This window comes from Sinocyclocheilus grahami, unplaced genomic scaffold (genome assembly GCF_001515645.1).
Source record: "Sinocyclocheilus grahami isolate Dianchi unplaced genomic scaffold, SAMN03320097.WGS_v1.1 scaffold57.1, whole genome shotgun sequence".
In the NCBI taxonomy this organism is placed as follows: Eukaryota; Metazoa; Chordata; class Actinopteri; order Cypriniformes; family Cyprinidae; genus Sinocyclocheilus; species Sinocyclocheilus grahami.
In genome coordinates this window covers 819516-831312 of record NW_015505236.1, presented here as the reverse complement: position 1 = coordinate 831312, position 11797 = coordinate 819516, and the positions used below count along the sequence as shown (strand labels likewise).

Here is an 11797-nt window from a genome sequence, read left to right as displayed (position 1 = left end):
ATCTTCGTGCGAGTTCATTTTACACAGAACCGTGACAGTGATATTACTGGTTTAGTTTATCATATATACATATTTTGTAGTTTATTTGATAGGGACAGTGTACACGTGCACCAAATCCTTCTCTGATAAGGACCAGAAAATGCTTTTCATCGCATTATAATCAGATATATCTTTCCACTTGTAGTCCCTAATGGCCAACAAACTCTGTTTAGTTTGTTTTTAGGAAGGCTACAACTTTACTGTTCAACATATTGTTTCAGAAATGCAAACAATATTACCCCTAACCCGGGGCAAACTGAGCCATGGGAACACTTTTTTTTATAAGAAGCCATATTTTTAGAACCCTTTGTCATAGATACATACTGATCATTTAAAATGATAGGAATATTTTCATTAGGATAGGATATAGGATATATACTTTCATTGTACTTCTGCATCATTTTAACTTATTTTGAGGACCGCATAAGTAAAAAATGGCTAATCTTACCCCACTCTCCCCTGTAAGTATTAGACATTTAATATTTTACAGCATAAATCTCAGCTGAGGGCAAAGGGGCAGTGGCTCTAGCCACCGGGCCACCCCACTGTGCACGGCCCTGTTATCAAGTGTTGTAAAAATTAGGTTCGATATTTTTCTTTCCAAAAAACTTCTAATTGTCCTTCTTAAACTGAACTGACACAGCAATAAGCTAAACTTTAAATGCAATTGCAATAATACGTTTAACCATGCGGCGATATGAAACCCTGTGCAACAAAGTTATTCAGTGACTGTTCGTGTAACAGTGTTTCATACATGAGATATTTAATTTTCATGTAAATATTATAATAAACAGGATAAACGCTTCGGACACAGCAGAGTATTTTTTGAAAAAGAAACTCTAAACTTTATTTAAATCATTTTGATAACTATTTACACAACAATGATGCTTGGACATCTAATTCATGATTGTTTTCTGTGCTCTCAGCTGAAGAGACAAACATTAATCTAATTTTCTTTGGCATACATACACTACTAAGAGTCTGTCTCCCGGGTTGCAACAAAACCCTTTAAGTTCAGAAAGCCATTAGTAATTATTACTAAACATTTTCTTAAATTGAGGGTTTGTTGCAACAGGCAGATGTGCTTTCACTGCTAATCAAAACTTATGAATTATGCAATATGTATGAATCTAAAGTACATGTATAAAGAAAAAAATAAATACAACTCAATTAATTTTAACACCAAGAAAAATAAATCAATTAAGCCAGTACACATCCCATATTTAATAAATAAATATAATGTGAGAGATCAGAGTGGAATTATGGTATAAACAATGCACATAAATATAACATTTGTCCAAAACTAAAGAAAGAGGAGGGAAAGAAAAGTATTTAATTTTGATGACACTGACAACATTTTTGACTGGAAAATATAACATACATGTAACAAAGGCATAAAAAATCAAATTAGCATTGTGGCTACAGAATAAAATTCAATATAAACCATAACATGACCTGTGCCCTGACAAGCAACATAATCTGACATTTATTAGACTAAAATACAGATGAATGGCACAGTATGATTATAAAAAAGGCCATATAAAAGGATGCTATTAACACATAGAAGATAAGCTTTAAAACTAAAACTTACTTATGAAATTCAATGCAGTGATAACTTTTGTTCAACACACCAGTACAAATTTAAAGATATTATTATAGTGTACAGCACTGACACACTAGTAAGATATCTGTTGTATCAAAACTTTTTGATTCTACATCAGTCTACACAGTTAGAGTTTGACATCACAGCTCATCCCCTCACTATTCTGTGTCTAGAAACAATTATGCTCACAGTTCTGGAACATAGTGGTAGCTAATGGGGACAGAATAAGAACTAATTGACCCAGTAATGCACAGAGCTACAAACACCTCTTTCCTCTGTATAAATGCAGTTATAATAATAATAATAGTAACAACATGATGACAAAAAATCTATTTACCCATCCAAATTTAGTTTCTAAACACTTAAGTCACATTTAAAAATGAAGTTTACTGCATTAAATAGGAAATATCAAACCAAGTGGCATCTGCAAACAAATGAAGCATGACTTTTTCTCAGAACAAAGCATTTCATTTTTAATCGAATGGTCTCAAGGCTATTTTTAGCATATATATATATATATATATATATATATACACGGCTCCAGACTGTGACCAAAAAATATAAATTTGTGAGTGAATTTTTTGCTGAGGTCACCTATAAATTTACATGCTATGATTTAAAGGGGTCATATGACGTTGCTAAAACGAACATTATTTTGTGTATTTGGTGTAATGCAATGTTTTCGCAGTTCAAGGTTAAAAAAAACATTATTTTCCACATACCGTACATTATTGTTGCTCCTCTCTGCCCCGCATCGATTTCTACAAAGCTCATCGTTCTGAAAAGTGCTGATTGGCCAGCTATCCAGTGCGTTGTGATTGGCCGAGTACTTTAAGTGTGTGAAAGAAACGTTACGCCCCTTACCATATTTGGAATATCAGCTTTCATGGCGGCGATGGCAACAATACTACAGCGAGAATAAAAGTTATGCCGCCTTTGCGTAAACATTTGGGCAGTGTCATGTAAATCTTCCCACAGTGATGTAGATTTGTGGGGGCGTGTTTGAATGAGGCATTTTAAGACGGCGTGGATGAGTCTTAACTTTTAGAAACAATATCTCTTTGGGTTCGAGACTTTAATCTTTGCGAATTTAAGGATCTTATATATGCACAAACAGCTTGTAACACTCCAAAGACAAAGGAAAACATGAAATCGCGTATGACCCCTTTAAACATGTGCATGTAATGCCTTTTTTATTGATTATTTTGCGATCACATCTTTTGTTATGTTGACATAATAAACTAAGATGATGCGCATCAGAATTTTAGTGGAAAAACGGTTCTCATCTCTACTGAACACCAGCGCTGATGGCACACCTGCTAAACTACAACAATTAAAGCTGTCAGCTATGTGGATATTGGCAATGTCATTAACAATTATCGTTTATAATCGATACTATGGCTTCTCAAGATCTTTAGTCTATATGCTGTGTTCTGTTGATGCGTGAACTTCATATTATTTGTAGTGCACTTGCCGTCCAATAATCGCAAGCTTTGTGCTCTGTTGCATTTTAATAAATATCAGCTTTAAAATTCGGCCGAATTCATAACGAAATTCGAACAATATTTGGCGCTCTTTAATGCAAAATGAGCAATCGCTTTAGCACCTCCCTTTAGGCACCTGAACCCATCATATATTTCTCTTTACTACTATAGTAAGAAATATACATGAATGAACATCAAAAGGTAGGCTATTTTATAAGATAGCTTATAAAATGAATAGTTCCTTGAAGGCCTTGAAATTTTATTTACTTTGTTTTATTTTGTGAAACCTTGTTACGTATATGGAATAACCGTTTTATAAAAGCAATAAGCCCCATGAGGCCGTGGTTTACAGAGAATTTATAACAGCTAAAGGGGTTTTAGGCACTCTGGTCCATGTCGTGCCTAACAACACCCCTTAGCGGTTATAAATTCACTGTAAACCACGGGTTCTTGGGGCTTATTGCTTTATTACAGTACAACGTCAAAGGCTCCTTAATTGATTTTTTTTTGTCTGGAGCCCTGATATATGATATATGAAACCAGTTTCCCATGGTTAACATAAGTGTCATATTAAAGTAGCTACAAAATCCTAATAAACTTCCTTTGCAGAAATGTTTTGCTTAAGAAGTGTGATTCTTGGTATTGGTTTGCTATATAATGCAATCACATTCATCCATGTTTAACTATGGCTTAAGTATCCAAACTTGTTTTGGGGGCACTGTATCTTTGCAAATTTGTGCAAAATTTTTAAGCATATTTAATAATAAACAAGCTTAGGCATGCAAACCAGCCCACATAAAAAAATCCAAAAGAATGCCAATTAGCACAGCTGTAGGCTAAAGGGAGCAAAAGGTGCTTGATCATTTGTTGAATTGAGGCATGTTGATTTGAACGATTTTGATTGCCAGGCTTTATTCCTTCGAAAGAAATCTAGCCTTCACACAAAACACATTAGCAAGTGACAGTATCATATTCCAGCACATTATCTGAACTTCATTTTAAGTAAACTAAGCCCAGGACCTATTAAATATCCATATACAGTATACAAACACAACCAGAACCACAATATCCCAGTGACCTCTAATGACACCCTGACCTTCTAGCTGGCGCCAACGACTATCAAAATGAACTGCCGCAGACTGTAAATGGGGCTAAAGTGCACTGCTGGTGGTCTGCCAGGGTGACACTGCTGGCACTTTACCCACAGCTGATGCTAAATGGAACAGGACGTGACCTGTTCATGTAGCAGAGCCGCCCTTCTTCTGCAATAGTAAATGTGCAAAACCTAAACTCTAAATACTAAATAACTGATTACTGTCTCATATCCACAGTCTTTCCATCATTGATGACAATGTATTTCCTGACTAAACCAGACTAAGATCTTTACTTTTTGTTTAAATGCATTATATTTATTGAAGTTGTATCCCATAACTAGGTTGCACTCTTTGGTAACAGGCCATGTACTAAGATAGTAACTGTCTTTCTTTAATACCTTAGGTGACTTTTGTTTTCAGGAACATTTCAATTTAAAACAATGACATTTTTTGCTGCTGGATGTGAAGTTCTTGTCTCCCGCTAATACCCGTTGTTCAAGTCAACAAATCTAAAAAAGTATGGCTATAAAAACAGCATCATGAGCACATGATAAAATTAATATCTAGAAAAATAAAATTCTTTGTATCCTACATCCGGGACCCATGGATCTGGAAGAGCTGCAAGAGAGTTGGAAAAGTCATTATAGACACAGAAATACACTACCGTTCAAGTGTTTGTGGTCAATAAAATCTTTTCCTTTTTTTTTAAATAAATGAATTATATTATATTCAGAAATGATGCATTAATTTGGCCAAAAGTGACAAAGACATTTACAGTGTTACAAAAGATTTCAAATAAATGCTGTTCTGAATCTCCTGAAAAAAGTATCACAGTATCCACAAAAATATTTAGCAAAACAACTATTTTCAATATTATTGAAATAAGAAATATTTGAGCACCAAATTGGCAAATTAGAATGATTTATGAAGGATCATGTGACACTGAAGACTGGAGTAATGGCTGCTGAAAACTGTGCTTCACAACACAGGAATAAATTACATTTTAAAATGTACTAAAGGTTAATGAAATGTAGTTTCAGATTATTATATTATGCTTCTCTAGGTTAGTTCATAAAGTTTACAAAGTTTTTTGCGCCAAAAACGTCTAATATTTGTAAAAATCCTAATTTATACTCTCTGTGTTAAAAGCTTGAAAAGAGTCCGCACATTCAAACATTAAAGCATCACAAGCGAGATGAGAGCATTATATGCATTTTACTGAATAAAACAAGGCAAACGTTTCGGTCACATGTTGACCATTTTTAATGCCAAGCGAACAGTGTTAGAACTAGAAGCCATCTTAATTTAGGAATCACATGATAATTGTGTAAATTATCCATTGCTCTACATATACAGACATTGGGGCTTTTTTTTTTTTTTCTCTCTGTGGGTGTCCAGATTGATCATGTGATCTCTTCAATTATCATGTGATTCCTTAAATTAAGATGGCTTCTAGTTCTAACACTGTTAGCTTGGCATTGAAAATGGTCAACATGTGACCGAAACGTTTGCCTTGTTTTATTCAGTAAAATGCATATAATGTTCTCATCTCGCTTGTGATGCTTTAATGTTTGAATGTGCGGACTCTTTTCAAGCTCTTCATCTTTGGGTAACCGTTTTTGGTCTATGCACTTCAGTTGGATTTTTTTTGAAGGCGCGATGAGTCTCTGGCTGCTTCTCTACTCTCTGTGAAAAACACCTTGCAGAAACAAAAGTAAAAGCCAACTGCTGTGATTGGCTAACTTCGTCACACCATATCCATGCCCACTTTTACAGCATGTTATGCGTTTTGAAACTCAAGATGGCAAGGGCTGTGATAAGAACCGTATATATTTGAGCCCAAATCATATCCAGAGTCAGAGGAAATTAAAACAGCGCAGCAATTGCAACAGTCTGTTTCAGCGTGGTAATTATTTTTGATTGCTTAATTTTCGGTGTACATACTTGCATTATATTTTCATTGAAGAGTAATCTCTTATATTTGTAAAAAATCTTGATTCTCAATTTCATGATCCCTTTAAAACAGCTATTTTAAATTGTAATAATATTTCACTTAAAATGACTGTTTTTGCTGTATTTATGATCAAATAAACGCAGCCTTGGGTGAGCATAAGAGACTTCAAAAACAAAACAAAAAATATTACAGATCCCAATCTTTTGAACAGCAGTGTATGTCTACAGAAATATATCATTACTAATAATTTCTGATATGAATAGTATAGAGTGTGAAATATGGCTCCTTGTATATTCTATGTAGATACACAAAGATAACTTTTGCTGAAGATGTGGATATGGGTGGAGATGAAAGTGACTCGATGGCAATTTATGGAACAAACACTGTGCTAAAAATGAAGGAGTCATTCGGTCATAATTTCTGGTCTGATGACCTGTGCTAAAAATCCCATTTTAAAGCTATATTTATTCAAGGTGCACAATAGTTTGTCTGCACACTTATGAATTGAATTTAATGGAATAGTTACTTACCAGGGAAAATCATGCTTGGGAGTTGCTAGGAGGTGAAGGGTATTTCATTTCAGTGCACTGTTCTCATAAAAGGCAAGTAAAACTACAAACTTGCATAAGAAGGCTTTTTTTTTTTTTTACAGTTTAATATAGTTCTATTGTTGTTTCTTTGTGATTGTTTAATTTGGTGTACTGAAATGCAATTTTCCCGAAACCCTCCGACTACTAAAATTCTGTACATCTACCACTAATACAACCAACATGATGGGATTTCCTCACCAATTCCTTTGACACAAGTTTCTGCTAATCTCTAATCCACTCATTGGGGGTGGCATTTCTCTCTCCCACTTCCTCCTCCTCCTCTTCCTCCCTCGCTCCATCTTCCTCCTGTGTGTCCGAGGTCTAGTTGTGTTATGAGTGGACAACAGGGTGAACAGAAACCGGAGGGATCGCAGCACAACAGATGATGGCATAGTAAAAAAAAAAAATGAAAAAGTTATGAATATGTGAAGAGTATGTGTGCGAATGGATATCAAGGCTATTGATGTGGAATGAGATGAAGAGATGCAGATTTTGTAGGTTGTAAGCATGTTTTTGAAGAATGAGTCACAGTGCTTTACAGTGTTTGTGAGCTGGCGCGGAGAGCATAAAATGAGTTTATTTGTCTGTTGGTGCTCCAACCTTAGTCTTGTGGCTCTGCTCTGTCCCCAAACCTCCACCCGAGGCATGCAGCTCTTTTGACACCACACAGAGAAATTCAGCCTGGTCCTCTGTTCCATAGCTGTAAGATGAGCCAATGTTCACCATCTTGAAAAGAGAGAGAGGGCTTTCATTATGACACTTACTTGAGATTAGAGGAAAGGGGTAAGGAAATATAGGAAAACGTCAAGATGGATCCAATGCCTGGTCAGCTGTACCAAAAACATCTTCATTGCTTTCATTAGAGATAGGTCAGTTTGGTCAACCTTAGTTAGTCTTCCACCAACTGATTAGTCTATTGATGAGGTTCACCTAGTTTTCTTTGAAGTTTGATTTAGCTCCAATGTTTTTTTATGGCTGTGCTTTAAAGCAAAATAATTAGTAGACAACTTCTCAGAGAGGAGTTTAGTGTGTTGAAAGTGCTGATAGTGTGGTCAGTCGCGAAATTCCGAGGCGTGTTATTCCACGATAACAACCGGTTAAAGCTAATAACACAGGCTCATCCAGGTAACTGCAGTCAGCGATATTCGCTTGCTGGGAACATTTTTTTTCTTGGTGGAAGCTTTGCGTTTGGTTAGCTAATAAAATACTGAAACTCAATTCAATATTATGCGTACAATTATTTCATTATGTCATCCTGGTATTGCGGACGCGCTCTCTCGTTTCATACAAACGAAGCTGCTGCCATTTTGCGACAATTATGTACACTTTAATTGATTATAAGATAACTATCAAACTGATAAGATTTTAAATGAGTTTAGTCTTAAATCAATATCTTTTATCGCCTAAATTATTTATGTGGTGAAATGTTGCGCAATAAGTGGTATGACTGCACTGTATCCCTTAAATTTCCATCTAGTTTGAACTTGTCACTTGCTAGCAACTACTTTCTTCACAGAAGCTTTGCGTTTAAATATTTAAACTCAAATCAATATTTCATGTCTAATTATTTACTTACGTAGCAAGTAACCATTTAATAAGCAGGATAATGTACATCCAGCCAGTTGTTATCGCAAAACAATGCTGGCTGGATGTACATTATCCCTTAGCATTGATATAGCCTATTTAAATGTTGAACCTTTTAAATGTTTGTCTATGTATATATGCAGATGGATGTTTTTGGATGTTGCATCATGTCTCATGCTGTTTTTCAGTTCTCACACCATGAGCACTGCATTGAAAGAGGCTAGTTTAAATGGATAGTTTGCCCAGAAATTAACATTCGGTCAAAATTTGCTCATGTCGTTCCAAACCTGTATGACTTTCTTTCTTCTGTGCAGCACAAAAGTATATTTTGAGAAATATCTGTTAGTTTGTATTTATTCATGCAATGGAAATAGGCACCTATTTTGTTCGGTTACAAATGTTCCACAAAAATGCTTTTGTCTTTCACAGAAAAAAGAAATGCATACAGGATTAGAATGGTATGACACGGAGTAAAAAAAAGTCAATTTTCATTTTTGGGTGAACTGTCCTTTTAAGAAACACATCTGATTGGTATATGGTGGATGATAAATCACCCTTATTACTTAAAAATATGTAGTTTTCCTCCTGTCTTATGTGCACAATATCAGTGGGGATATGCAAAACTACATATTGACAAAAGCCTCGTTCAGACTGTCAGCCCAAATCCGATTTTTGTTCAAATTTTTAGATAGTCTGAACGGCAACGAACTACATGAAATCTGATTTTTGCAAATCCTTTTCGAGCTACATTCGTGTGTGGTTTCAAATCCTATTTAGGGCTGCAACAAACTATTATTTTGATAATCGATTAATCTAACCATTATTAGAATGATTAATTGACTAATCATCGATTATTTCGCTGATTAATCAGTAGACATTTTTTGATTATTCATCTTTTGCAATTAGTTAAAATATTGAGTTATACATATTCTAACAAATAAATTAAGGTAATCACTTCAGCTTTTGAAAGTCATATTATTTTATAATTTTATTACAATTATACAATTAATTTATACAAATAAATATTTTGGCACACAAAATGAGATGGCAGAGAAACTCTTATTCACCATTTAATTAGCTATATGAGAAAGTAGCTAAATGACACATCATTCTACCTAAAATCTCTTTTTGTAAGTCACATGGATAAGAAACAAAATAAAGGTTAAGTGATGACGTTTTATTTTTTTGATAAATTATTTTATTTACTTTCTTAAAATACCTTATAGGGTTATGATAATCAAAACAGTCTTGAGCTAGATCAAGCTTTGATCTCTGCCAACCAAACTATCACTTTAATTAAACGTTTTCTCCCCACTAATAAAAAGATGTTATCATTAGCTAGCTCCACACTGGAGAGCTGCGTTATAACAGAAAATCAAGTTATAATTCTAACTAAAAGCGACATTGACTCTGGTTTTTCATGTTTAATGCTGTAAAACTGCTTGATTTAAGGCTATCTATTGCATAAAGTACTAAATAAATAGACATGACATGACGTGACTGGACTTTACTGGAGTACTGAACTGCAGAGCTCGTGCAAACATCCACGTCGCTGTAATCAGATGCGTTTTAAATTCTCACAAATGTTTGCTCACTCACTGTATTTTTGTTTGGTAATTTTGTTGCAGTAGCACGAGATAGCTTGATTTCAAGATTTGAATTGAATAAAAAATGACAAGTAGTCAGTAATAAAATAAGAACAAATAAAGAAATTACTAATGATAGCACAAATAAAACAATAACGATAAGTCAAAAAAAATGAAATTAATTGCTTTTTAGTTTTTCAGGTAGGTCTATTAAGGGATTATTATTATTTATTTATTTTTTTTACCAATTATCCAAATAATGTTTAGTCCTAGAAAGCTATTATTATCAGAACACGTGAGCATAACATAGCGGTTAGCAGATCAATGAATGAGAGGGCAGCGTTACCAGAGTTGTCCATTTACCACACCATGTTACAACACAGTAGGGCTATTGCAAACAGAAACAATACTGTACTACTTAGATTCCTAAGTTTCCATTTCCTGTCGGCTTGATTTTTGAGTGGACTTTGCTGTTTCAATGAGCATGAACGTTAGAGCACTGCATTTCAGCTCGGGCCTGATGGGCCCCGACTTTTTTACGCTCCCTCAGGCCGAGCTTCGGGCCAATTTTCACGTTAGATGTGGGCCGGGCCTCGGGTCTGTTTTAGGCTTCTCCTTATTTTTATATTTTAGACATCCATCAGTTAGTGATGAAAAAATGTTTGCCGCGCTAGTGAAAACTACACGAGACCATGCTACCCCGACTGTCATGAGCGGCTCAACAGTGTTTAGTGTCCAATAGCAGCAGCATGGTGCATGCCGTCAGCACAGCTGAACAGTTCTGCGTTCAAATGCACGCAATAGGCTTAAGCTTGCCGCAAAGCATCGGCAAAAGTAATTGCCATGAATGTCGGGGGGAAATAGTTAGGAGATATTTGAATTATTTACTAATAAACTAGTGTTTTCTAAGTCGGTGTCGCAAGGGTGAAGTTGCCGAAGATCCTGACTCGCCATCTCCTTATTAGACGCGCCTTTAGAGCTAAATTTCCATTTTACGGATTGATTATAATGAAAGGAGTTTTTGGTTTGTTTTATTTCGTTAAGTAGTAATTTAAAGCTTTCTATAGATATATTTATCATGTCTGTGAGGCATGTATTCGCTGAGTTTCGGGCATTCGCATTTGCTGAGCGCACATTTATCTAGGTTTAACGTTTAAACATTGTTATATGCTTGAACTGGTTTATATCTATAGATTTTATTTTAGGCAAGTCGTGATGATTTGAGAAGGCTAAATTGGATCAAACATAGGCTCACTGTCTGCCGCTGGCCACTTGGCCTTTACTTTAAAAAACTAAAACTTATATTTAACAAACAAAAAATGCTCCAAACGTTTTTCTAAATTAACTTAAAAAAAACGAAACTAAATATAAAAACTTTGCCATTACATACAAAACTGAACTATATTAATAGCTGAAACGGTAGGGGGGGAAAAGATGGGCTCGGGCCGGTAATTCTGATAAGCTGTCAGACACGGGCCAGGCCTGAGCGTCTCGGGCCAGGGCCAGGCTAGGGCCTAAATTTGAGGCTCGTGCAGGGCTCTAAACGTTAAATGAGTGGAGCGCTGAGCAGCGTGCACACACATACAGTGGGGAAAAAAAGTATTTAGTCAGCCACCAATTGTGCAAGTTCTCCCACTTAAAAAGATGAGAGAGGCCTGTAATTTTCATCATAGGTATACCTCAACTATGAGCGACAAAATGAGAAAAAAAAATCCAGAAAATCACATTGTAGGATTTTTAAAGAATTTATTTGCAAATTATGGTGGAAAATAAGTATTTGGTCAATAACAAAATTTCATCTCAATACTTTGTTATATACCCTTTGTTGGCAATGACAGAGGTCAAACGTTTTCTGTAAGTCTT

General features: G+C 35.2%; 1 protein-coding gene across 3 annotated transcripts in view; it reads right to left on the bottom strand.

The window, feature by feature from the left end:
* Positions 1-4513: 4513 nt before the first annotated feature.
* kctd17 (potassium channel tetramerization domain containing 17) overlaps positions 4514-11797 on the bottom strand; it is a 20227-nt gene continuing 12943 nt past the window's right edge. For 2 of the 3 annotated variants that reach the window (XM_016270523.1, XM_016270524.1), the window contains exons 5-7: positions 7365-7490; positions 6963-7085; positions 4514-4838 (exon numbers count right to left, since the gene is read on the bottom strand). In XM_016270523.1, the coding sequence (XP_016126009.1) occupies positions 6987-7085; positions 7365-7490 (225 nt within the window). In that variant the 3' untranslated portion in view covers positions 4514-4838; positions 6963-6986. The remainder of the gene's footprint in view (positions 4839-6962; positions 7086-7364; positions 7491-11797) is intronic. The other variant, XM_016270525.1, reaches the window with a different exon arrangement.